Source organism: Ovis aries, chromosome 17 (assembly GCF_016772045.2).
Source record: "Ovis aries strain OAR_USU_Benz2616 breed Rambouillet chromosome 17, ARS-UI_Ramb_v3.0, whole genome shotgun sequence".
Taxonomy (NCBI): domain Eukaryota; kingdom Metazoa; phylum Chordata; class Mammalia; order Artiodactyla; family Bovidae; genus Ovis; species Ovis aries.
In genome coordinates, this window is record NC_056070.1 from 12,535,941 (window position 1) to 12,561,533 (window position 25,593).

At 44.1% G+C, this 25,593-nt stretch overlaps 1 protein-coding gene across 9 annotated transcripts in view; it reads left to right on the top strand.

Annotated features, from left to right (window-relative positions):
* Positions 1-25,593, top strand: part of ZNF827 (zinc finger protein 827) — a 189,854-nt gene that overhangs the window by 81,355 nt on the left and 82,906 nt on the right. For all 9 annotated transcript variants that reach the window (XM_060400611.1, XM_012097410.4, XM_060400614.1 and 6 more), the window contains exons 6-7: positions 21,032-21,271; positions 23,718-23,772. In XM_060400611.1, the coding sequence (XP_060256594.1) occupies positions 21,032-21,271; positions 23,718-23,772 (295 nt within the window). The remainder of the gene's footprint in view (positions 1-21,031; positions 21,272-23,717; positions 23,773-25,593) is intronic.

A 25,593-nucleotide genomic window follows, 5' to 3' on the forward strand; every position in this document is an offset into this window, starting at 1 on the left:
TCCTGGATTGCAGACGGATTCTTTACTGTCTGAGACACCAGGGAAGCCCCTTAGGGAAGTTAATAGAAATGCAAATTCTTGAGTTCTTCTGTGGACCCAGTTGAAACGCTGAGTTTTTTTATAAGTAATTCTGAAAGCTTAGTTTTGAGAAGCTCTGTGCCAAGGAAATGGTTAATTAGAGATGTAAGTTTTGTTTATCTGAAAAGAGTGCCTCAGCTTGGAACTGACAGAGAAGAAAGCTCTGTTTTTTGTTTATTTTGTTTTTTAATTGGAGGAAAATTGTTTTACAATATTGTGTTTATTTCAGCCATAATTATACATACATTGCCTCCTTTTTGAGCCTCCCTTCCCTGCCCCCATTCCACCCTTATCTTAAATGCACATTTTACTTTTAAAAAAGAATCATCTCTCTTCAGTGGAGATTCTTTTTAATTTATTAGGGAAAAAATGGAAACCGGGAATGTTTTTTAGAAGGGCATATGTCCCTAATACATCAAGGCATTGCTGGTGAGCCTCAGATAATACTATTTGTTTCCATGTTCTTTGCTGTGAAATTTCATGATTATTTCTGGGCAACGTGTGCATTCTTTGGGGCGGGGGTGGGGGGAATCTCCCTACCCTCACCCCAACAAATCAAAGATTATGTCCGAGACTAAAGAATTCATTGAGATAAAGTAGAGATTTTAGCTAAGTAAGTTCTCAGGGCAAAACTGTTCACTCTTCTATTTAGTATTTCTCCCTTGGAAAATTGTAGTGTATCAAACTTTATAAGCTATGACTTCCTCATGACTTCAGTAATAATCTATAGGGATGGAAAATAGGTATTTTTGGTTTATATTAATGTCATCTCACATTGCCCTCCTTCAAACTTACAAGTTATTTCACTGAATGGTGGAGAGAACCCGGAAGGCCTGGTTTTCCCTAGTTCCCGTGATTCTCCCTGCTTACACACCATGGAAAGGAACTCACTCCTAGAGTGAACACGTTGGACATGCTAGCAAACTATAAAAGAGCTAAAGAGTAATTTAGAAGCGTCAGTAAAAGAAAACAAAAGTATTTATTTTATTAATGCTGCCTGTTTAGCACATTGTCAAATATGTGATGCTGAGGAATTTGAAAGCATGAAAATGTCAAAATGGCCTAGTCTAATCAGTCTGAAATTGAAAAAATGCTTTTTTTTTTACTTCAAATTTTTCTAAGCACCTGGAGAAGCCTGCTGAAGCTGCTACCCTACTTTTCTAATAATGCGTGTATTTTGTTTATTTTAGTTTATTTTTTTACCTGGCTGCTTTGGATCTTAGCTGTAGCATGGGGGTGGGGGGTCTTTCGTTGCAGTGCACAGACTCTCTACTTCTGGCATGCTGGCTTAGTTGCTCTGTGGCATGTGGGACCTTAGCTCCCTGACCAGGGATGGAATCTGTGTCTTCCACATTGCAAGTCAGATTCTTAACCACTGGCCCACCAGGGAAGTCCCATAATCATGTATATATTTTAGATTGTTACGTTAAGGGACTTCTAAACTGCTTTTGTAAATACCATCCTACTTTCTCAGCATCTTTATTGAGATATAATTTGCATACCATAAAAGTTACCTATGTAAAATATACCATTCAGTGGCTTTTAGTGTATGCACAGAGTTGCATAACCATCACCAGTTCCAGTGGCAGAATATTTTTATCACCCCAGAAAGAAACTCTGTACCCAGTTGCTCCTTACCTGCTTCTTCTCCCAATATTCTCGCAGCTGCTAATCCACTGCCTCTCCATAGATTTTTCCTATTGTGGACATTCCATATGAGTATAATCACTCAATAAGTGTCTTCTCTCACTTAGCATAATGTTTTCAAGGCCCATCTCTCTTATAACATGCATCCGTACCTTTTTCCTTTTTATGGCAGAATAATATTCCATTGATATTATTGGAATGAATACACCAATAATACTAATTTTATACATGGTATAAAATGGATATACCACATTTTGTTTATTGACTCATCTATTGCTGAACAATTGGGTTGCTTCCCAACTTTTGCTGATAAGAACATTCATGTACAAGTTTTTGTGTAGACATATGTTTCGTTTCTCTTGGGTATATACCTCAGAGTGGAATTCCTGGGTCAGATGGTAGCTCTATGTTTAACATTTTGAGAAATTGCCAAGCTGTTTACCAAAGCAGCTGCACCATTTTATATCCCCACAGCAATGTATGGGAGTTTCAGTTTTTCCACATCCTCGCCAAAAGTTGTTAGTGTCTGTCTATTTTATTATAGCCATCATCTGGGTGTGAGCTAGTATCTCATTGTGGTCTTGATTTTCATTTCCCAGATGGCTAATGTTGTTGAGCATATTTTCATGTGCTTTTTGGCCATTTGTATACCTTCTTTGGAGAAATGTCTACTCAAGTTCTTTCGCTGGTTTTAAATTATTTGTCTTTTTATTTTTGAGTTGTAAAATTTTCTTATATATTCTGGATATAAGTCTCTTATCAGATATATGATTTGCAAATACTTTCTCTCATTCTGCTTTTCACTTTTTTGATGGTATTATTTGCGGTGCAAAAGGTTTTACTTATAATCCAATTTGTCTCTGTTTTGTTGCTTGTGATAGGGAATTATCACATTTCCATAATTCCAAAAATTGGGTAAAAAATGGAGACTTATTTACTATTAACACGAAAGCCTGTCTTATGTGTGTTTTCAACATATTTAGTTTACAGATATAAAGACTATGAAACCTAATTTATTGAATAAATACCTCCATAGTGGGGTTGACCTCTGTGCTTTCTGTATTTGCTATAACATTCTGTACTTCAGCTGATAGCGAAGAATATTTATATGTCAGCTTTATTTTTTTAATTTTTATTGGAATATAGTCAGTTTCCAATGTTGTTAGTTTCAGGTATACAGCAAAGTGTATCAGTTATACATATCCATATATCCACTCTTTCTAAGATTCTTTTCCCATATAGGTCATTACAGGGTATTGAGCAGAGTTCCTTGTGCCATGCAGCAGGTCCTTTCTAGTTATCTGTTTTCTGTATGGTAGTGTATACATGTCAGTCCCAATCTGCCAATTTACCCCTTGCCCCTGCTTTCCCCTTGGTAACCATAAGTTTGTTTTCTACGCCTGTAACTCTGTTTGTTTTGTAGATAAGTTCATTGTGCTCCTTTGTACTCCAATGTATCATATAAGTGATATGATACATTTGCTTTTCTCTGTCAGCTTTTTAAATGACTTTTAATAAATATAACCAACGGTGGTCTTACCAGTAATGAGGGCGCTCTGTCATTGCCATGTGTACCCTAAGCAGCTCTCAGGATATATGTATCTGTGTGTGTATGCATAAGACATATACACAGAAAACCCATAACCGGGGAAGTTAAATCTTAAATGAGGAATCAGACTCTTTTTAAGCACTTGAAAGCTCAGTGAGAATTGCAAAGGTTTGGAGTGCAAAAACCCTCTCTTATACAAACAGGGAATAGATTGCTTTAATAAGATAGAAATGTGACCTGTTTATGTACCCAGAAAATTCCTTTCTTGTACCTTGGTGTTATTTACCTGGCTGTTTAGACAAGACAGAGTGGGAAAGAGCTTCGTGCAGTTCTGGGAGGGCAAGAAGAGGGAACTTCTTTTCCCCTTAGAGTCCTCACCCCTGGGCCGCCCTTTAGCTTTCTTATCCCGGCTCCCTCACCTCCCATACTGAGACCTGGGCCTCAGAAAGGCTGGACTCAAAAGGGCTCTTGTTTTATTATCATCTCCCTGGTGCAGAGCTCATATATTAATAAAGCTATGAACATTTGTATTGGCCTGTGTTCCAGAAACCGGGCAAAAGCTCAGAAAGGAGTTTCATGGGCTTTACCTTCATTCCAGATTCCTTTTCTGTTTGGCCAGATTGAGTGAGAGAGGGCCAGAGGGCTAGGAGGTGCCAGGTGAATTCGGAACTGGTGAAGGGGTTCTAGGTCCCTTACAATACTGAGCAAAAGAACGGAGGATGACACCTAGGAAATGCGTTCACCGCTGGCATGCCGGTCTCTTGTATTCCTGCGTTGATTTCTGTTTTTCAATAGAAATACAAAACCATTTCTGCAGACATTATCTTATCCAGGACACCAACAGTGGCACGGAGAAGCCATGAGTAAATAGTATTTGATGGTGACAGCTCTAAGAAGAAACTCTTCTTGCTGAGGGAGCCAATTGCAAATATTTGAGTAACCAGTCAAACATTCTGTTCCGTCTTTCACTGAGAGGACGAGTTTCCCTGCCAGGTAGAGACGTGTGTCTTGCCCATGCCTTCGAATCTCTTACGCCACTCTAGCCTCTCCTGGCTACCCCCCTTCAGGCGTTTTAGTGCTGTGTTAGTACAGTCGTGGTCTTGTGAGGCAGACCGTAGCTATTATTTTCCTCAATGAGAGCTCTAAAACATTCTCATTCCATGATGGTTTTTCTCCTTGTTGCCACATTAACCTTTCACTTTTAACTTATTCGTGTCGCAGAAGGGGAACATTTGCATGTATAATTAAACCCCACGTCCTCTGTGCCCATCTGGGCACAGGCTGGTATCACAGACCTACCTCTGGAGAGGAGGTTCCTCTGTCTGCTGCCAAGTGGCCACATCCCACTGGGCTGGGGCTCAGCTGGGTGGTGGTCCCTGGGCCGGTCTGCACAGAGAGCACCAAAGATGTACACGGGGTGAGAGCGATGGCGTCTGTTTCCGCTGAGCAGGGCAGTGTCCGTGTTACCCCATGAAAGGAATGCTTTCCCGAAGAGAGCTGTTTCTCCCTTACGGCTTCTGTCACCCTTCTAGGAAGGCGAAGGCTTGAAGAGTGCTATTTTCTCATTATCAAAGTGTGAGGACCTAGCACACACTCAGTCTTCTTCCTAATAAGTCTTCTGTTTACTCTACACATGTGTATGTTTTGGGAAGATCCCCTGGAGAAGGGGATGGCTACCCACCCCAGTATTCTTGCCTAGGAAATCCCATGGACAGAGGAGCCTGGCAGGCTACAGTCGCCAAGAGTAGGACACGACTGAGAGACTAACACTTTGACGTTGTACATGTTTTCCCCATACGTAGGCTGTCTTGAGTTCGTGCGTTGCGTGTCGGTTTACTTCCTGTTTTCTGACTATGGGCCAGCGGCTGGATTCAAGCCTGTTTCCTGGTTTCCCGTGGTTGCCACATGCTTCTCTCCAGGGCTGGAGAAGTGGGGGCAATGATGAACATACATGTGACCTGCCACCATTTACTGTAATTTCAAAACTGAGCGGTGAGCATCGCTGTTTAAAGAATACGTCACGAACTTCTTTCCTTATTCCTCCTATTGCCGCCTAAGCCCTGTAAACCCACCTAAACACACACACACACACATACACTTCCCTCCTGTTGCTGCCAAGATTTTTCCTGCCCTTTTGGAGTCGCAGCCATCAAGACAGCCTTTCTGGAAGTTCCTGTGACCCATGTCCGTGTTGCCCAAGGTAAACTTAGTAGCCTTCTGGTTGAGAGGGTGAGAGGCCCTCAGCAAAGCTGAAGCCTTACTGGGACTAAAGGTGAAATGGCAGTGATCTGTGGGACTGTATCTTGGGAGCAGAACTGTTGTGCCTCCCTCCACATTTAAATATCGGTAGGAGGGACTTCCCTGGTAGTCCAGTGGTTAAGACTCCACGCTTCCAAAGCAGAGGCCAGAGTTCAGTCCCTGGTCAGGGAATTAAGATCATGCAGCATAGCTGAAGAATAAAAAAATTAAATATTGGTAGGAGTCTTCCCTTGGGATTCACCAGCACTTGTAGCCAAGCTACTGGGTGATATGTAGGGAATATTTTTTTGTACTTTTTTAAAAGCTGTGGAATAAAGAAGAAAACTGGGGACTTGGGATAATTTAAATGAAATGAATGGTTGTCTCCTTTCAATCACTTGTGCTAAAACCTTTCAAGCCCTGCTTATCCTACCCGGATACTGTTCAAGGGCATAAATGGTGGCTCAGATGGTGCAGAATCTGCCTGCAATGAAGGAGACCTGGGTCTGATCCCTGGGTTAGGAAGATCCCCTGGAGAAGGGAATGACAACCCACTTCAGCATTCTGGCCTGGAGAATTCCATGGACAGAGGAGCTTGGCAGGCTACAGACCATGGGGTCACAAAGGAGCGACATTACCGGGTGACTGAACATGCACAGCTTGCCCATACCATACTGTTTAAAAGAGTTTCTCCTAAAATGCTCATAGCAGAAGGCTGGTATGACTCCTTCTGTTTCCTTGAAGACCCTGAGGCTGAAGTCCTCACCCCATGTGTAATAGGGACCGCTCAAGCAGGAGGGCCAACTTCTCAGCTGAGGGTCCCCCTCCTCATCCCCCTGCCCCATTGGGCTGGTGTCATTCTCCACCCCCTGTGCCAGAGAGGACACGGGAACAGAGAGAGGAAGGGACATTAAGATGAGTCGCTCAGGCTACTTGCAAGTAGGTTTGATTTTAAAACATGTGGGAAAGAATGCTGAAAACCAGCCAGAATGCATTGGGAGACTATCCATGCACTCAGCATCTCCTAGAAGTACGGGGAGTTAGAGCCCAGAGGGAACTGGTCCCACTGTCTCATGGTCCCATCCCCACTCCAGGGAGCCCCACAGGTTGGGTCCCAAGGCTGGTGCCCCGTCGTAAGCAGAGGCTCACCTGTTATCCGCCATGAAGGCTTTGACTTTTGGCAAAAGTTCGTAAAGTTTTCTTGGAGGATTCAATGAACTCTGTACTTTAGCTTTTCTCTACTTCTCATCACACCTTTCCATTTCTTCTTACGGTGTTGTTTGTTTTCTTTCCCTTATTCATTCACTCAGCACTATTTATTGAGCCCTTACTAATTTCCAATTTAATTACTGATTCAGTTGATCTGAAGAATTGATGCTTTTGAACTGTGGTTTTGGAGAAGACTCTTGAGAGTCCCTCGGACTGCAAGGAGATCCAACCAGTCCATCCAAAAGGAGATCAGTCCTGGGTGTTCATTGGAAGGACTGATGTTGAAGCTGAAACTCCAATACTTACCTCATGCGAAGAGTTGACTCATTGGAAAAGACCCTGATGCTGGGAAAGATTGAGGGCAGGAGGAGAAGGGGGCGACAGAGGATGAGATGGCTGGATGATTTCACAAGAAGGGTGAACTCCGGGAGTTGGTGATGGACAGGGAGCCCTGGCGTGCTGCAGTTCGTGGGGTCGCAAAGAGTCAGACGTGACTGACGACTGAACTGAACTGAACTAATTTCCAAGCTTCCTTTTGGCCACTAGGGCTACCAAGGTGAACAAGACAGTGTCCTTTCCTGCGTGACCCTGTGTTCTTGTCCCATCCTGTCCTCCTGCTCATGCTCACGCTGGGTTCCAGTTATTATGTTGTTATGCAGTGCTCTGCTTTCTGCACCATCTCGCCAGCCCTTCCCTGCCTTCTGGAAACACTGACCGATGGAAGAGAAGCCGTCAGGGCTTCTCAACAGAGATATCCTTGGGACACGATTCAGTAATATTTAGCACCACCTAAGAAAAGCATTTTAAACTTGTCTGCATATACTAAAGCCCTTTTACCATCTGTTAGTGGAAAATATTTAAAAGTTTGGTAAAACTCTTAGTGATTGAAATAAAACTCTTGGTGTTTGCCTTCCTCTCCTTGGGCATTAAGGGCCCACTCTGCTTTGTCTCTTCATTGAGGGTCAGGCAATGGCCAACCCACCACCAGGCAGAGATGGACCTTGCTTTTTGGTCTTTTTTTTTTTTTTTTTTAATGTCAGCAGGACTTCTGAATCTTTCAGGAGTTCTGTTTAAAATCTACTTGTGTGTTCCCCCCCCAACCCCATCCTTCCTGCATTCAGGTTCATAGAAGGGTATACAAAGGCCTATTAGTCACAACAGATGAGGTGGACAGGACTTAGATTTATTAAGTGGCAAAGAATAATGATGTTAAATCGCTTTAGGTTTAGATCAGATACTTGAATTGACCCTTTCCCCCCTTTTTTTAAAATGTGAGACAAGAAAAGTATATTCTGGACATTAGATGAAAAATAGGTTAATTTTTTAAAAATGAGATCATTTGGAATGGTACCAAATGGCAGACATACAGTTTAAATGCACCTCTTTAGCTAATTTCTCGTGAAATCATCAAATGAAAACAAGATGATTGGGAGAGGTTTTACATTAACACCGGGACACTCAGAGTTCAACAGATAATGACTGGCCCCCTCCACAGCCTCTGCTGGCCAGAGAAGCTCGTCTCCCGGAGCCCTCAGTGACTCAAAGATTTTAATTCTTGTCCTCTGGATAGAAGTGAAATCGAATGCAGCCCTTGTGTGTGATGCTCGTATTCTGACTTGTGATCATCTTCCACGTGGCCGGTCTGAGGGACCTTCCTTTGTGTCAGGGAGCCCCCTACATAGTTTAACCCTGGGCAGTGTCAGGCCCTGAATCGAGTCCAGAATTTGAGCTGTTGCTCTGAGCTCAGTTTTGTGGCTGGAAACATTGGCAAGTGCCCAGCTGAGTTATCTCGGGAAGGAACCTCTTGCATTACTTGCTGATGTCGGGGAGGCAAAAACTAATTGAAGAACGCTCAGAAGAATAAAGTTCAAGTACTTTGCTCTGATGAAAAAGGATATGTTTCTTGGATCCCTGAAAGGGAACTTCCAGGTCTCATTTCACTCTTTATGATCTTTAAAGTTTGAGTTCTGTTCTTTTTTAGGGCATATTTTTCCTTGTAGATTCAGAACAACTAATAAAATGGAACGCTGGGTGTTCCTTATGGTGTCTTTCTGAGCTGACCTCCTACTTAACCCTGTCCATTAATTGTGAATTCTGGTGTCCGTAGCTCACTCTTCAGACCTTCATTAATTCTCCTTCCTAAGTTAGGAGGTAGTGTACTGATAGAGAGGGGAAATGCGACCTCACTTGTGATTTTGGTGATCCAATTCAAAGGGCCAGTTCTGATCGAATATTTGAAGTTTTTATAGGAATAAAACATGTGAGGGGGGTGTGTGATAGAGAGAGACAGAGAGAGAGAGAGAGAGAGAAGGAAGGGGGGCATACAGAAAACCTAACCCCATAACTTTAAACAAGATTCTCCTAGTGTTGAGATGATTGTGCATCTTTTTCACCTAGAAAAGATGGTCTAATATTTTTTTTTTGACATGAACCATTTTTAAACTCTTTTTTAACTTGCGGCAGTATTGTTTCTGTTTTATGTTTTGTTTTTTTTTTGGCCATGTGGCACCTGAGATCTTAGCTCCCTGACCAGGGATTGAACCCGAACCCCCTGCATTGAAAGGCAAAGTCACTGGACTGGCAGGGAAGTCCCAGTCTAATTTAATTAATCAATTAATTGTCTGATGAATTATTTAAAGGTGTGCACAGCTTTGTGTTTCTTCTTCATAGATACTGGCTTGCTCTTGATTTGCTGAGTTACTCCTATGCAGTTCTAGGTGGGGTGTGTGTCTCTGTATGTGTGTCTGTGTGTCTGTGTGAGTGTGTGTGCACTGGAGGTCATTGTAAGGCTCTTCTATTGAAAAATGCTATTTTGTCCTTTTTTTACCTGAAGGGGGGAAATTCAATTCCCTCCCTCACACCATTTGTCTGCCCTGCCCTTGGCTGTGCCTGTTACCCTCAAGTCCAGAGACCATGCATTTTATCCATTGCAGAGACTAAGTCTCCTATTCTGCTGTTCCAGGAAGAGGCAGTGGAACGCTGTTCTTGAAGGTTCTTGTGTATTAGGAGAACTAGAGAAAGATTGCTGCACCACTGTTCCCTTTCATGGAGAGCATTTCTTCTCTCTTTCCTTGGGAAGAGATGACCGATACATCCAGTAGGGACAGTAGGAGCCTGAATTTCCTCTCCTGGGATGTGGAAGCTGCCGTGGGTAAGCCCTGGGCATGAGATTTGTTCCTCAGAGCAGGACTAGGGAGCTTTTACTCAGCTGAGGACCACTGTGGAGACACATGACGTTTATCATTCTTTTAATTGATGTATAGTTGATTTACAGTGCTGTGTTAATTTCGGCTGTACAGCAGAGTGATTCAGTTATGCATATATATACACTTTCTTTTTTTATATTCTTTTCCATCATGGTTTATCATTGGGTGTTGAATATAGTTCTCTGTGCTGTACAGTAGGACCTTGTTGTGTGTCCTTTCTATATAGGAAAGCTTACATCTGCTAACCCCAACCTCCCACTCCGTCCCTCCCCCTTGACAACCACCAGTTTGTTCCCTGTGTCCATGGTTCTGTTTCATACATTCATTTCTGTCATATTTTAGGTTCCACATGCAAGTGATATCATAGGGTATTTGCACTTCTCAGTCTGACTTAACTTCACTTCGTATAATCATCTCTACGTCTATCCACGTTGCTGAAGATGGCATTATTTCATTCTCTTTAATGCCTGAGTAGTATTCCACCATATATGTATGTATGTATATATATGTGGGCTTCCCTTGTGGCTCAGTTGGTGAAGAATCTGCCTGCAATGTGGGAGACCTGGCTTGGATCCCTGGGTTGGGAAGATCCCCTAGAGAAGGGAATGGCTACCCACTCCAGTATTCTGGCCTGGAGAATTCCGTGGACTGTATAGTCCATGGGGCCTCAAAGAGTCAGACATGACTGAGTGACTTTAACATATATATGTATGTAAGTATATATATATTTAAAATTTTATAATATAAATATATTTATATTTTTCTGACTCTTTCACGACCTCATGGGCTGTAGCGCACCAGGCTCTTCTGTCCATGGAATTTCGCAGGCAAGAATACTGGAATGGTTGCCCTTTCCTTCTCCAGGCATCTCCTGCACTGGCATGTGGGTTCTTCACCCCCGAGCCGCCTGGAAAGCCCGTATACACCTGCTACATCTTCTCTATCCATTCGTCTGCTGATGGACACATAGGGTGGACAAGTTCTGTTCTTACTGCATGGATTAGAAACAGGAGAGACGGTGCCTCTGTGTACTTTTCACTTGAACTGAATGCCATCACTTCCCAGCATCCTAACTGGATTATGGGTTAAGAAGTAGATAGAACATCTGATCTTGTTGTTTATCTTTGTACCACGGAGAGATGATTTGGCCGGTGTTACTTGGATCCCTGGTTTTTGAATCTGAGGAGTGAAGGGAGATGGGGGGGGGTCTTCCCATCCGCCCCCTCCCCTCCCCTTCTCCACTTGGTACTGTTGGTTTCAGGGCCACTTGGGGGCTGGATTTGAATGTGATTCAGCTCTGCCTAAAGTGCATCACTTGAATGCAGTGAGAGCTGTCACCCTCGCTTCTAAACAAAGTTTTAAGTAATAAACCTGACACCTCCGGGAATCAGTTCATACATACCTGGACCGCGTTTTTGTGCCCAGCCCAGAGCTTTTTGAGAATGGCCAGTTGAAGACAAAAGATTTTCAGTTCATCTGATTGACAGGGGTATCACTCTAGAAAGTGACATGTTTCCATATGGAGCCATTGGTGTTGCTTCTAGAGGCTCTTTTATCATTATGCAAAAACACTGAGTCCGGATCACGATGGCAGTCCAGAGGGAGCACAGCCGCTTGTCGTTGTTTCCTTCAGTACCACTGCTGGTGCCGGGCCCTTCTGTATGCAGGTTCGTGGCATGCGTGAGTGTCCACAGCAGACTGAGGAGTCAGGGAGGGGGAAGCGTTGCACACCGACTGTGTGCTCTGCCTCAAGCGATGCACGCGACAAACAGGTATTAATCCAATATCTTCAAAGTCCTGGGAATGAAAGTGGAATCAGAACGAGGCCCTTGCCAAGTGTTCAGTCCACAGGGGAAACAAATCTGTAAATAATAAAACTACAGCCCAGTGCAACGTTAGCAAGGTCTGAACTGTCTAGAGGTAGGACAGAGGAGGGAAGGGTGCCATCTGATGGAGATAAAGGAAGGCCCTCACAGAGGGATGTCTAAGTCATTTTGAAACCTGTCTAGGTTATTATCGAGAGAAGGGAATAAGGTGAGGAACCCCAGGCAGCGCTAGTGGTAAAGAAGCCGCCTGCCAGTGCAGTAGATGAAAGAGACAGGGGGCGGTTCGATCTCTGGGCTGGGAAGGTTCTCTAGAGTAGGAAGTGGCAACCCACTCCAGGATTCTTGGAGAATTCCATGGACAGAGGAGCCTGGCGGGCTACAATCCATGGGATCGCAAAGAGTTGGTTGGACACAGCCGAGTAGCTGGGCACAAGGTGAGGAATGGTGGGGTGTGTTTGGGCAGGTGGCAGATTTCAGTGCGGCAGGGAGAGTGGGGCTGAGGGCTTCTGTGGGGCAGACACTAAGGAAAGGAATGCTTGTAAGGGGGTGGGTGCCCAAAGGCAGGAGTGGGCAGCGCCCCTGCACTGCCACCATCGCCACCTTCCCCGCCAACCTCTGTGCACATGGCCGCTGTGCTGGGCCCGCCCTCTCCACCTCTTCCTCCCCTTCTTTTCTTCCTCCTCCTCTGTAGGAGCGGACGGTAACAGTTCTCCCCCATCCTCTGCTCTGTACTCACCCTCCCTTTCTGATCTCACACAGCCCCTTGGATTCAGATGACTTCCAGTGTGTCTGTTCTCTTACTGCCTTTAAGCCATCACGACCCCCACTTCTTGTGGGAATCAGATACTTAGCCAACATAGAGCTGAAAATCTCCCTTCATATTTCTCCCCAACCCAGCTTTCCTTATTCTTGTTTATGTGTGAAGAAGAATGTGGTGAAAGTTGCTCACTTGTGTCCAACTCTTTGTGACCCCATGGACTATAGAGTCCATGGAATTCTCTAGGCCAGAATACTGGAGTGGGTAGCCTTTCCCTTCTCCAGGAGATTTTCCCAACCCAGAGATCGAATCCAGGTCTCCCTCATTGCAGACGGATTCTTTACCAGCTACACCACAAGGGAAGCCCATTCTTATTAGTAGCATTTTCCAAATTTCAGAGGCTTAAAAGTCATAGAATTGTTACTTTTAAAAATTTCACCTCCCCCTTACCCAGACCGTACACAAGTTTTCTTCACAATTACTGTCACGTTGGTGTCTTCATTCTTGAGTCAGACTCCGCCACCAGTGCCTCAGCGCTCAGCCTCTGGAATATCTTGGGAGTCTTTTCTCTCCTTGTGAACAGCAGTTCAGGCTCTCATCATCTCCTTGCTTGGATTGCTGTTAATACAGAAAGTCCCCATCCACTCCCCATTCCCATTTCTGCCAGTCCCTTCGTCCCGTATAAGCATCCCTGCCCGATTGCCCTTGCGAAATGTCATCTGATCATACTGCTTCTCCAAGCAAACCCTCGCTAAAGGCTGGATCCTCGCAGGCTCCCCATTTAGGACCGGCTTCGTGGTTCAGCCTTTAAGATTCCATGTTCTGCTCTGACCTGCCCCTCCAGTGTAATTTCTCTGGAATATAACCTGATGCTCTTTGCTGAACAGGATGTTAAATGGAAGATCTGGCTTCAGCAACAAGGTTTCTGCATGAAGAATTTTTTTAAAATGTGAAAACTCCTGACCTGGAGTCAGAAAGTAGAATGATGGTTGCCAGAGATTGAGGGGAGGGAGAGATGGAGAGTTAGTGTTTTATGGGTGAAGTTTCGGGGGGAGATGAAAAATTCTGGAGCTGGAGGCGGGTGATGGCTGCACAGCAGTGTGAATGTATTTACTGCCCCTGAATAGTATGCTTGAAAATAGTTACAACGATTCATTTATGTTACATGTATTTTACACACACACACACACACACACACACACACACACACACACGCCCTGTACTTCTTAGCCAAATAGAGAGACTATAAAAGCGAGAGGTTATTGAGGGTTGGGGTGAGGGGATTTTGTAGAGAACTGGGCTGATTCCCCCACTGCAGGGTAATGGGGACAGGAGGAGGGGTTCCAGCCTCTCACCTCAAATCTGAAAGGGGCATCATCTGCAGAGTTGGTCACATGTTTTCCTCAGTGGGGAGCCTCGTGGCCTGGCACCTGACAAGGCTGAGAGATGGCAGACTGCCTTGGTGTGGTCTGCGTGGGGCCTGAACTCACTCTCTCTGATCAAATGAAGAGGCAAGTGTTCCCCGTGGCCCCAGCGTGGACCGGATTCCCACAGGAGGGTCACCAAGGATGTTATCAAAAATGCTGTCTAGGAGCTGCCTGGAGACTTGATGGTACCCTTGCCTACTCACGAGATGGAGGCCTGCAGGGGTGTCCCCGGGGAAGTGGGGGAAATCAGTGAGCCCAGGCTAGAGGGCGTTCAGCCAGGTAAAGGAAATGCCGGGGGCAATCACCACCAAGTCAGAAGTCTCTGAAGACCCCATGGGCGGATCCCATAGGTCAACCTAAAGAGGGTAAAACCATTCTAGAACAGGGCTGTGAGCTTTCCCTCCCCTCATCTCTTCTCCCACCACCTCCTCACTTCACTGATTCTGGGGTCTGGAAGGACAGCTAGTGTGATGGGGAGAAGGCAACAAGATCGGGAGAGGGAGCTGACCCCACCACTTCCCCCATCTCGGGCATCCTGGGGACCCTTCCAGGGAGGAGCAGGGATCACCTTCACAAAAGAGCTAAGCTGTGGATTAACCCATGTGGGTGAGCCTGCTATATCCTGAAACAAGAACTTTTTTTTTTTTTTTTTTTTGCCATTTAAAGGGTTGTTAGGCCTTGCATTATCTAAGCATTGTCAGGTTTTAAGCCTGCCTGAGTTTTCACCCAGAAACAAGAGAAGAACGTTTTCCTGCCGGGCAGGTTTAAAGACTGGCAGACAAAGATAGAGTTGCTCTTACGTTGACACCCCCTGAGTCCTGCTCAGTCAGGGAGCCAGTTGCACCTCCCAGCTTTGATGCTCCAGACAGACAGACAATGTGATATTCCCTGGATGCTCTTGGCCGAATACAATTCCACTTCTGTGCTTTGCTTTCTGACCTTCCACGACTTCTCTTCCCACCCTGCATTTGAATTTTACTTCTTGTGTGAGAGGGCTGTTGATACTTGTCTGGTCATCCGTCCATTTGGATTTAAACTGCTTGAGGGCAAGAACCACGTCTTATTTACCTCTGAATACCATGAATCAGCCGTCATGATTCTGAGTACATGGCAGACATTAAAAAAAAAAAAAGAGGATAGAAAGACCGAGTGACTGATGAATGAAATAACCCAGTTTGATAGCTAATATATATTTGTGTTTATGAAGGCGGGAAAGAAAACAGTGTTACGGCATTCCCATTGCCTTTTTCTCCTCTGTTGCCAAGCAGAGTTTGCATGCAGTTTGTTGGAGTCACAAACAACTCTTCTGATGCGTCCAGGCGTGCACGCTGTTCTGTGCACCTCTAAAGAGGAAGTAGTGGCTTTTTACCAGTGCGTGTAATTGTTTTCCATTGAAAAAACAAACAAACAAACAAACTACATGACAAGATACCCATATTCATCATAGAAAATTATAAAATACAAATAAGCATTGCAGTAAACAGTCACCCGCAATCCACCTCCCAGGCATCACCTCCTTTTAGCACTCTCCCATCTTTTGCCATATGCCAAGTTCTCTGTTGAAATAGCAGTAGAGACCGCTGGAGTCAAATTAATATTTGTCTTATCATTTTAGGAAGAGATTGCAGAGGAATCGGAAGTGTGTGAAAGGGGAAGATGTTGGGAAAGCTTAAAATCCTGAATGTCTAGATACGTCCCTGGGTGGGGAAGTCAAAGCTAAGAGTGAGTGAAGTGATGAACTCAACCCTCATTATGTTAGAATGCTGTTGCTGTTTAGTCGCTAAGTCGTGTCCGACTCTTTGCGACCCCATGGACTGTAGCCCGCCAGGCTCCTCTGTCCATGGGATTTCCCAGGCAAGAGTGCCGGAGTGGGTTGCCATGCCCTCCCCCAGGGCATCTTCCCAAGCTAGGGATCAAACCCGCATCTCCTGCTTGGGGATTCTTTACCACTGCGCCTCCTGGGAAGCCCCTATGTTAGGATGCTCCACACAAAAGGCAGCGAGCTGGGGATCAAGAAAGAAATGTAGCAGAAACTTTGTTCGCAAGTCAGCCCACCTCCTGCATCCTCAGCCAGCTGAGATACTGTTGAACCAAGCTGGAACTTAGAAGCAGCTTCTTTCTTCTTTGCCTTGGGTGCTAATTAAATGGGGTCAGAGGAGAAGGGGCAAAAACAAAGAGTGTGGCAAAACTTTACAGCTGTATTTTTCCACTGGGGAGATTTTGCCCCCCAGAGGACTTTGGAGATGCCTGGAGTTATTTGTGGTTGTCACAATTAGAGGGCTGGTGCTTCTGGTGTCTAGTGGTTAGAGACCAGAGATGTTGCTGAGCACCCTGCAATGCACAGCACAGCCTCCCACGTCAGGGAAGTATCTGGCTTCAAATGTCCATAGGTTCAGAAATCCTGCCTTTTAAAAAAGGCAAGGAAACACTTGGCAGCGATGCTATTGCATAGAAGTGCAAGGACTATAAAAATATTTATTGAATTATGTCTCACTTGCCCACTGAGCTGTCAGTTTGAAAACTTCTCAGTGAATCTGGAGTCTGTCAGGTAGGTTACAAATGCTAAAGGTTTTTTAACAGCCATCAGTGTTTTGTGCAGTTTTGAAAGGTCAAGAGTTGTCATAAGAAAGAGAAGAAAGCACTTCATGGAAAAATCATACTTGAAATTATCCCAAGTAGCTTTAAAAAAAACTGATTTGTTAGTAACATCACAAGTCAGATTGCTTCAGGTGACCAATGAGAAAGGAAAAAGATTGAAGGTATTTTCCATCTCTGTCTTTGAGTAGTTTTGAAAGACTGAAATGACTGTGGTTCCCCTCTCACCTTTTTCCTCACCCCACAGTAAATGCCACCAGTTTCAAGTAACTAAAATGTGGCCTATTATTTTGCATTAAGTTCAATAAAAACATCTGTGAAATCTATAAGTCATAATTCAGCTCCCCCCAAAGTTGGTTTTTTAGAGTATGTTCTACCCTAAATTAGCCAGAGGAGTTTATGCAGTATACTCATGTTTAAACATAAGGAAGCTTTGTGCCCAATATGGAGGGAAAAGGAATGCTATGTTAATTTCATTGTTATTTCAGGTCTGTTTCAATCTGAACTTCTGGGTTGTCTGAACTAGCCAAGTAATGTTACCAGTTAGTAATATCATCTTTAAAATGCTTAAATTTAACCATCTGTTATTCAGAGCATCTATGAATCGTTAGGACGATTGAAGTACTTTTGGTATGAAACAAAGGGCTTGGAAACTGGTACCTAATGGGGGAAGCAAAATTAGCTTGGGCTTCCCTGGTGGCTCAGTGGGTAAAGAATCTGCCTGTAATGCTGGAGACCTGGATTCAATCCCTGGGTTGGGAAGATCCCCTGGAGGAAGGCATGGCATCCCACGCCAGTATTCTTGCCTGGAATGTCCCCAGGGACAGAGGAGGGTGGTGGGCTACAGTCCATGGGGTCGCAAAGAGTTGGACACGACTGAGCGACTAAGCACACAGCAGATAGTGGGCATTTTTCTTCTAAGAACTCTGCTTAAGGTGTCACCCAAGCTGCAGAGAAACTTGAAGTGTTACTTTAGTGTTTCAAGTAATGTTGGTGTTACTTGAAGATGTGATAGTTCCTGTGGTTAGCCATACCTTGAAGCACGGTGTTGTATTTCACTAAATATTTTGATTCTAAACTAATCCAGATTTAACTAATGTATTATTTTTTTTTATCTTTGTTGCATTAAAATGTTTAAAAATTTGAAAAATAAAACATTTGAAAGCTGGTGGACAAAACTGATTTCATTAAATCCAGGACTGGAAACAGACAGGTGATTTTTAATCCAGGAGCAAAGCTGGGGAAAAGGGGCTTTTGGGGAGATAAATAATAGAGCTTCTTTCTAGCTTTGCTCTTTCTATGTTTGTTAAGTTGTTGTTTTTTAATGAAATGAATCCCTTTCTAGCATCCCTTTGAGTTTGTCCTCGGGCCTTAGGAAGACTTGCAAGGCTCAGAGACATCATTCTGTACCTGTGACACTGACCCCACTGTTTATTTTCCAAATCCTGAGTAGTTTGAGGGGACACAAAGAGGGCACTGTGTGTGGTGACTGCACCTATTGGTAATCTAAGGGCTGTCTAGTCCCCAAGTCCCTTAAGGGGTCAGGGGGTGCAGTCAGGACTCAAGAAAGAATCAGATGGGCTAGAAGTAAAGGCATAGAAGCCAGGCATGTAACTTGGAAAGCTTTATATTCTTCTTTTCTTTTCCTTTTTTTTTTTTTAGGATGATCAAATCAATGAACTTGGTCTTTATGAGCGTCACACACATGCATAGAAAAAAGAAAAAAAAAACCCAACTTGACAGGAATGTGGGGAGAGGGATCTAAATTAAATATAACAGTTGCCTGCAGTTTAGTTGCTGACAAAAATCAGGTCGTTTTCTCTGAGAAGCATGTGTAATACGTCAGGAAGAAAAAAAGCACAATGAGCACACTTCTTACATGAAATCTTATGGGTAGCACCCTATTAATTTTGTATTTTTAAAAATACTCCTCTATCTTCTTTATTGCAAATCAATAATCTTCATATACTTGACTTTCACCTGCCTCATACTTGGCAAGGAGACCCTAGCTTTCTCTGACTACCCCGCTTAGAGCAATGAGATCTCCCTGTCATATTTCCTAACTGTCCCACAGATCTGCACTTGCTTACTAGTGCCCCTTACTGTTATGTCTGTCTGTCTATCTATCTGCCTATTTATCCATCCACTGGGCTGGCCAAAAATTTCATTCCAGTTTTCCCTTAGGACCTTAAGGAAAAACCCAAATGAACTTTTTGGCCAACCCAATATGTATCTATCTATCCATCCATCCATCCATCCATCACAAATGACCACCAACTTGGTAGCTGAAACCAACAGAAATGGGGGCCAGAAGGCTGATATCTGAAGGTTCTAGGGGAGAATCTTTCTCCGCACTCCTTCCAAATGTGGGTTGGCTCCAGGCAGTCCTTAACTTGTGACTGCAAAACTCCAGTCTCTGTTTGTCTTGGTCTGTTTGGGCTTCTGTTCCAGAACATCATGGACTGGCTCGCTTGTAAACAACAGCCATGTATTTCTCACGGATCTGGCGTCTGGGAGTCGAGGATCCAGGTGCCAGCGTGCTCAAGTGAGAGCCTCCTTCCTGGTTCACTGTCAGGCATCTTTGCCCTGTGTCCTCACGTGGAAGAAGGGGCACGGGAGCTCTCCGAGGTTTTCTTTACAAGGGCACCAACCCAGTGGATGGGGGATGGCTCCGCATGACCTAATCACCTCCCAAAGGCCCTACTTCCAAACACTGTCACCTTGGTGATTAGGCTTCGACATACTAACTTGGGGTGGGGATACCAGCACTCGGTCGGCAGCACAGTATATGTCTTCACGTGGCCTTTTCCACTGTGTCTCTCCCTTGTTCTCATCTGTGTATGATATGGACACTTGCCATTGGACTCAGGGCCTGCCTAGGTAATCCAGTCTATCATCTATCTATCTAGTCCTTTTTGGATTTTTTTTAGGTTTCCCAGAATGCTTGAGTGCACAGTGTACAGTAACAGCTAACAAATGTTTACTGATTTGAAAGTGTGGCCTTTTTTTAAAGTAACCCAAATTAATGGCTGGGCTAACTGTCCCACCTTGTTTCCAGGGTGTTCTCTCATTAACGCTAAGGGCCACATGTCCATAAAGACACTCTCGCCTTCCAAAGTAAATGTGTGTTTCAAGCTAGAGACCAGAAGTTCAATAGCCACGCCTAAAGCTGGAGCAGTCAGCAGGTTGAACTGTTATTATAACTTGTAGGATTGCTGTTTTTCTAAGTGTTATTTCTTGGGCTGCAATTAACTTCCTGGGTGGTCTTGAGGATTACTAGCTCCCAGCAAGGTGTAAATGTCTCGGTTGCATCAACCCTATTTATTCTTTATTAATTTAGGTGCCCTGGAAAAGAAAGAAAAAAAAATATTGATTGGAGCTTTCGAAAGAGGGGGAGAAAATCATAGTATGAATATGCTCGCTCTTACTTGATTCCCTGAAGCTGAGTATGTTATAAATATAGAACAAGGGCAGATATTTGCCGTGTTCTCCGTAAGTTCTAGAAGCAGCATGGCAGAGAAGAAATAGCATGTGAAAGTGATCACGAGACTGCGGTCAGGAAACCTGGTCTAGATCTGGGAGACATCCACCCTGCCTCTGCTGCCATTTGTGTGGCCTTGAGCAAGGCACTTGACCTCTCTGAGCTTCCGTTTCCTACCTTTTCTGGAAGTCAGATGAGTTAAACTAGTTTTCTGTTTTTTTAAAAAATTGGAGTGTAATTGCTTTACAATATTCTGTTCATCTCTGCTGTACAACAAAATGGATCAGCTATATATATACATAAACCCCCTCCCTCAAGAGCCTCCCCCCCGCCCCCCTAGGTCATCACAGAGCTCGGAGCTGGGCTCCCGGCACACACAGCAGCTTCCCATCAGCTCTCTGTCTCACCCTCGGCAGGGTGTATATGCCACTGCTGCTGTCCCAGTTCACCCAGCCCCCTCCTCCCCACTGCTGGGTCCTCTTATCTCTCTTCTATGCCTGCATCTCCATTCCTTCCCTATAGATAGGTTCATCCGTAACGTTTTTCTAGGTTCCACATATATACATTATTATATGATACTTGTTTTTCTCTTTCTGACTTGCTTCACTCCGTATAACAAGAGTTCTAGGTTCACTCCACAGCACTACAAATGACCCAGTTTCATTCCTTTTTTTATGGTGAGTAATATTCCATTGTATACACCTCTTCTTTATCCATTCATCTGCTGGCGGACATCTAGGTTGCTTCCATGTCCTAGCTATTAAAAATAATGCTTCAGCGAACACTGGGTAAGGTGTCTTTTTGAATTACGCTTTTCTCAGGGCATATGCCCAGGAGTAAGGATTGCTAGGTCGGTCATAAGGTTAAACTAGAAGGTTTTCAAACTGTGTTCCAGTGTGCCATGGTGCTTTCTTCTTAACCACTCCCTTGTGGTTCTCTCTGTGATGAAAAACTGGGTTTGGTTCAGAATTAAGAAACTCTAGCATGTTTGTTCTTCATTCACCTGTTTGCATTGCAGCGGAAAGCTACAAGGACACTCAGATGGTGAAGATAAAAGAGGAGCCTATGGAGGTTGACATCCAGGATTCGCAGGTCTCAGTATCACCCAGCTGCAATGTTGGCTACAGCACTTTAATCGGGCGAGAGAAAACGGAACCCTTGCAGAAGCTGCCAGAAGGCAGAATACCCCCGGAGAGAAACCTATTCAGTCAGGACATCTCCGTGAAGATGGCATCTGAGCTGCTTTTTCAATTGTCAGGTACGTTTTCCTGCAGGAAAAATAAAAGTCAATAGTTGGGCCTGATTTGAGGGAAAGCCACTCTAACAAAGTAAAAAACAAAACAAACAAAAAAAAAACAACAACGTGCATTATAGGCTTTTTTAGACAGAAATCCATTTTGTTACTTTAACATGGATTTCGCCACTCAGATGAACAGTCCATCAGATGTTGCCAAGTCAAACTCCTGCCAAACTTTCTTTAATAAATAGTTAAGAATCATTTGAAATTAGAACTCTATTCAGTTCCATGCAAAAGATCCCTGTTGCATGGATGAAATATCTCACCTCTAGTTTTGTTTAGGCAGTTGATCTGATTAACAGCCCTTTTTTTTTCTAATGTGCAAAAGATTAACTTCAATTAACTCTAACAGTGGCTGAATTACCATGAATTCCAAAGTAGTGTGGTCGGAATTAATGAGATTTTACTATATCTTGCCCCTGCAAAAAAAAAGTCAAGGAAAGGGAAGAGTAAAAGATGAAACTGTAGGGACTCTTTCCCCGGCTATAACCTGGTAGAACATTTTCTGTAAACCAACCTTTTCTGCTTTGACTACTTAAAATTCAAAGTCTAGAAGTCAGTTGCTAGCTCAGCTAAATGTCTTGATAGAATAGGTAAGGGTCCTAGAATCTAAGTTGTTTCCTTTATTACCTTTTTCAAGCAGCATCCTCTTTGTTGTTATCAAATGTGCTGTTACTGTTTGAATGTGATTGAGATGAATGAAGGAGACTCATGTAAGATTCAGACTTTTATAGAAACACAGATACTTTATATCTTTGGTCAAGCATTGGCCTACATACTGAAATTCAGGCATCAGTAGTGTTTGTCACTGATGCTTCATGAACTCTGTTTTGCTATGACTTGCAGATTTAAAACACCATTATTTAAATGCCGCATTATTTAAGTGCTAACTTTTTTCCACTAAGAAAAACCCCAGAAAAAGGAAAGAAGCTAGGATCTGCATGCCACTCTGATAGCTCATTTTCTCGTTGGCCTTGTGACACCACCCATAGCTGTGAAGTTACTGGTTGGTGCTGAAAATGGTGGCGGTGGGTTCTCAAACAAGAACTGAGCTTGTGCAGAGCTCAGAGAGGTGGAAATAGTGAAGTCAGTAAACTGAATAGGCCATATAGTTCTTGGCAAGTTCCAAAGACGCTCCAAACATGCAAGATGCTTTTCTTTAAAAAAAAAAAAAAAAGGCAAAATAGGCTGAACACATCTCTAAAAAACAGTGTAATTTTGTGAGTGATTTGGCAGTTCAGATTTGCAGAAGTGAGGCCAGTGTGGCTCTTTTCAAAAAGTCTCTATCTCCAGCAGTACATTAACACGGTCTACTATCAGCTCAAAACTTTGTGTCTGAGAGTTCTCACCCTGGCGCTGTCGCTGACCGCCCCGGTGACCTCAAGCAAGTCATTTAGCCCCGATTTCCTGTTCTCTCAAAGAACCCTGCCTGTGAATCCAAATTCACCCTCGTTGTCACTGTTGAGTGGACAGAAAGGAATCGTCCACGCAAACATGCACACAGCAGCCTCAGACCAGTGTTTAAAAGCATGGGAAAGATAGCATTAATCTTTGTTTATGTTTTCTCCCCGAATCCATGAGATTAGGGGTTTTTCGCTTGCCCTGCCGTTGAAATCTGAAACCCTTGTAGAGGTGGCCAGGTTTCCTCTGGAGACTTAAAAGAAGCCACTGAGAGCTGTGACAGTCAGAAGCCTCACATCTGAACTGGTTAGGGAAGACCAGAGGTCAACTTTTGTGCTCTTGAAAGCTAATTAAATAATTTCTGACAGCTGGTAGATACAGACCTCAAGACGGAGCAAGGGAGAGTTTACCTCCCCTCGTCTAATGATATTTTTTTGTCCCCTGTGACATTTATCAGAATAAGCACTCAATGACTCTCACACCCAGAGGTCTTACGACTATTTTTATAGCCTGCCTCACAAAAGGGCCTGACAATACGGAATGCTTAAAGGTTGTCATCAAAGTCAGAAGCGGAACAGTTGCAACAACTGCAGTTTTCATGCTGAATCAGAGAAAAGCAGATTTTCAGTTGGGGGAAAATATAATCGAAATAACTGTCTTTGTGCACGTGTGTGTGTGTGTGTGTGTGTGTGTGTGTGTGTGTGTGTGTGTGTGGTATGTACATATACTTATTGACGCCTGATGAAAATCGGACACACGCCTGTACTTTGTTAGTAACTCTTTCCCTTTGATTGGTTTTTAGTAAACTATTTTGGTAGATGCTGTTGACATGCTTCCGTTGCCTGCTTTACCAGTAAGACAGGAAGGGTTTGAATGCTTGAAAGAGAAACCAAAAGAAAACCGCAAGAGAGAAAGAGGTGTGGAGGATGTTTCTGCTTCAGCCTTAAACACACAGATTGAGTCAGAACAAGCTAAGAGATGTCTATTTCATCCTCTCTCTTTACAGAGAAGGTGAGCAAAGAGCACACTCAGAAAGAAAACACCGTCCGGACGACCACCAGGTAGGTCACTGTGGGGTCCTCTCGGAATACCCCCTGTGGGAGTCACCAGGCCTGCATCAGAGTTTGAACAGCGTTCCTCAAACCTTTTTCTTTCACTGAGTTCGGAAGTCATCCCCTTTCTACCGTTTCGGGTTTAACTTTGGTTGGTGGAAACAGTAGGGAAAGCAAAGGACCCCAAGGGGAAAGACCATTCATAGTTATTAAACATCTGAGGGTGGCACTGTGCTGGGCGCCTTCTTTATGCTATTTTTTTTTTTAATTCCTTACAATGATATTGTGAAGTGGATATTTATTATCCTCTTGGGCTAAAGTTTCCTGACTTGAGGGTTGAAGCGGGTGGCTGGACTGGGACTGGGAGCTGGGCCTGTGTCTCGGGGAAAGCCTCGCTCGGTTGGTAGACCGAATTCAGCTGTGTTCTTCAGGAGCTTTGCGCTGTGAGCTGATCATTTGTTGCCAGGAACATCCCACCTTTTTAACTCATGGCATTGTTAGGAGAGCAAAAATGTAGAAGAAAGACAGTGCTTTCAAAACTTGCAGGAAAACTGACATCACTAACAACTGTAAGTAAGGAAGCTTCCCCATTTGCCAGAGGAGTTTTAAGAGGAGGTTAGCCAAGGGGTTGCCTGCCTGTCTGCCACCCCTTCCAAGCCTTATAACCACCCAGATCTGAGCTGGCAGACAAGTGCCAACAAGCGCAGACACCATCACTGGAAAAGGAGCTCTGAGGAGAGACAATCTACCCCTTGGAAGGCTTTTTAAAAAAATGTGTTTTATTTATCTCTTGGACGTGCCATGCGGCATGTGGGATCTTAGTTCTCCAACCAGGGATGGAACCTGTCCCCCCTGCATTGGCAGCATGGAGTCCTAACCGCTGGACCACCAGGGAAGGATGTTTCTCCCCCTTGGAAGGCTTTAAGTCAGGGAACTTTATTTCCTGAGAAAACTTAGATTCTTCCTTGTGGGAACTGTTGATGGATTTCAGGGTTTTAATTCTTGGGGCAGAAGATGTGACAGGAATCAAGCTCTGAGCATCACATAGGATGCTCAGAGTACACAGAAACAGTGCTCCTTTGAACCTTCACCTGAGCTCTTTCTTTTTTTTAATCCCGTGAATTGAAATGTGGGACTGGCACATATCCAACAGTGATTAAAAGAGAGCCAGCTTGCTTTACACAGGGTTTGTATACTGTTAGGGACAGAATCTGCCTCTAGCAGAACCCAGGCATGGTCTAGGCCTTGATCCATGTGTGAGTATACAGATGGGAAACGAGTCTTGTGACCTGGTCTGGCCTGTTCGTTGTGTTGGGAAATTGGACTGAGGGGTAGGGAAGTGATTTTGTCTGCTCAGTTGGATGTCTAAATAGGAGGTGCGAACTGCTGGACGTTCCAAACTGCCTTCGCCATGTAAGCTTGTTGTTCAGTCACTAAGCATGTCCGACTCTTTGTGACCCCATGGACTATAGCATCCCAGGCCTCCCTGCCCCTTCCCCATCTCCCGGAGTTAGCCCAAGTTCAAGTCCATTGAATCAGTGGTGCTATCCAACCATCTCATCCTCTGCCACTCTCTTCTCCTTTTACCTTCAATCTTTCCCATCATCAGGGTCTTTTCCAATGCGTCTGCTGTTCACATCAAGTGGCCAAAGTATGGGAGCTTCAGTATCAGTCCTTCAGTGAATATTCAGGGTTGATTTCCCTTAGGATTGACTGGTTTGATCTCCTTGCAGTCCTAGGGGCTCTCAAGAGTCTTCTCCAGCATCACAATTCGAAAGCATAAAATGTAATCTTAAGGCTATTTTTTAAGTATCTATGCTATGTTCATCT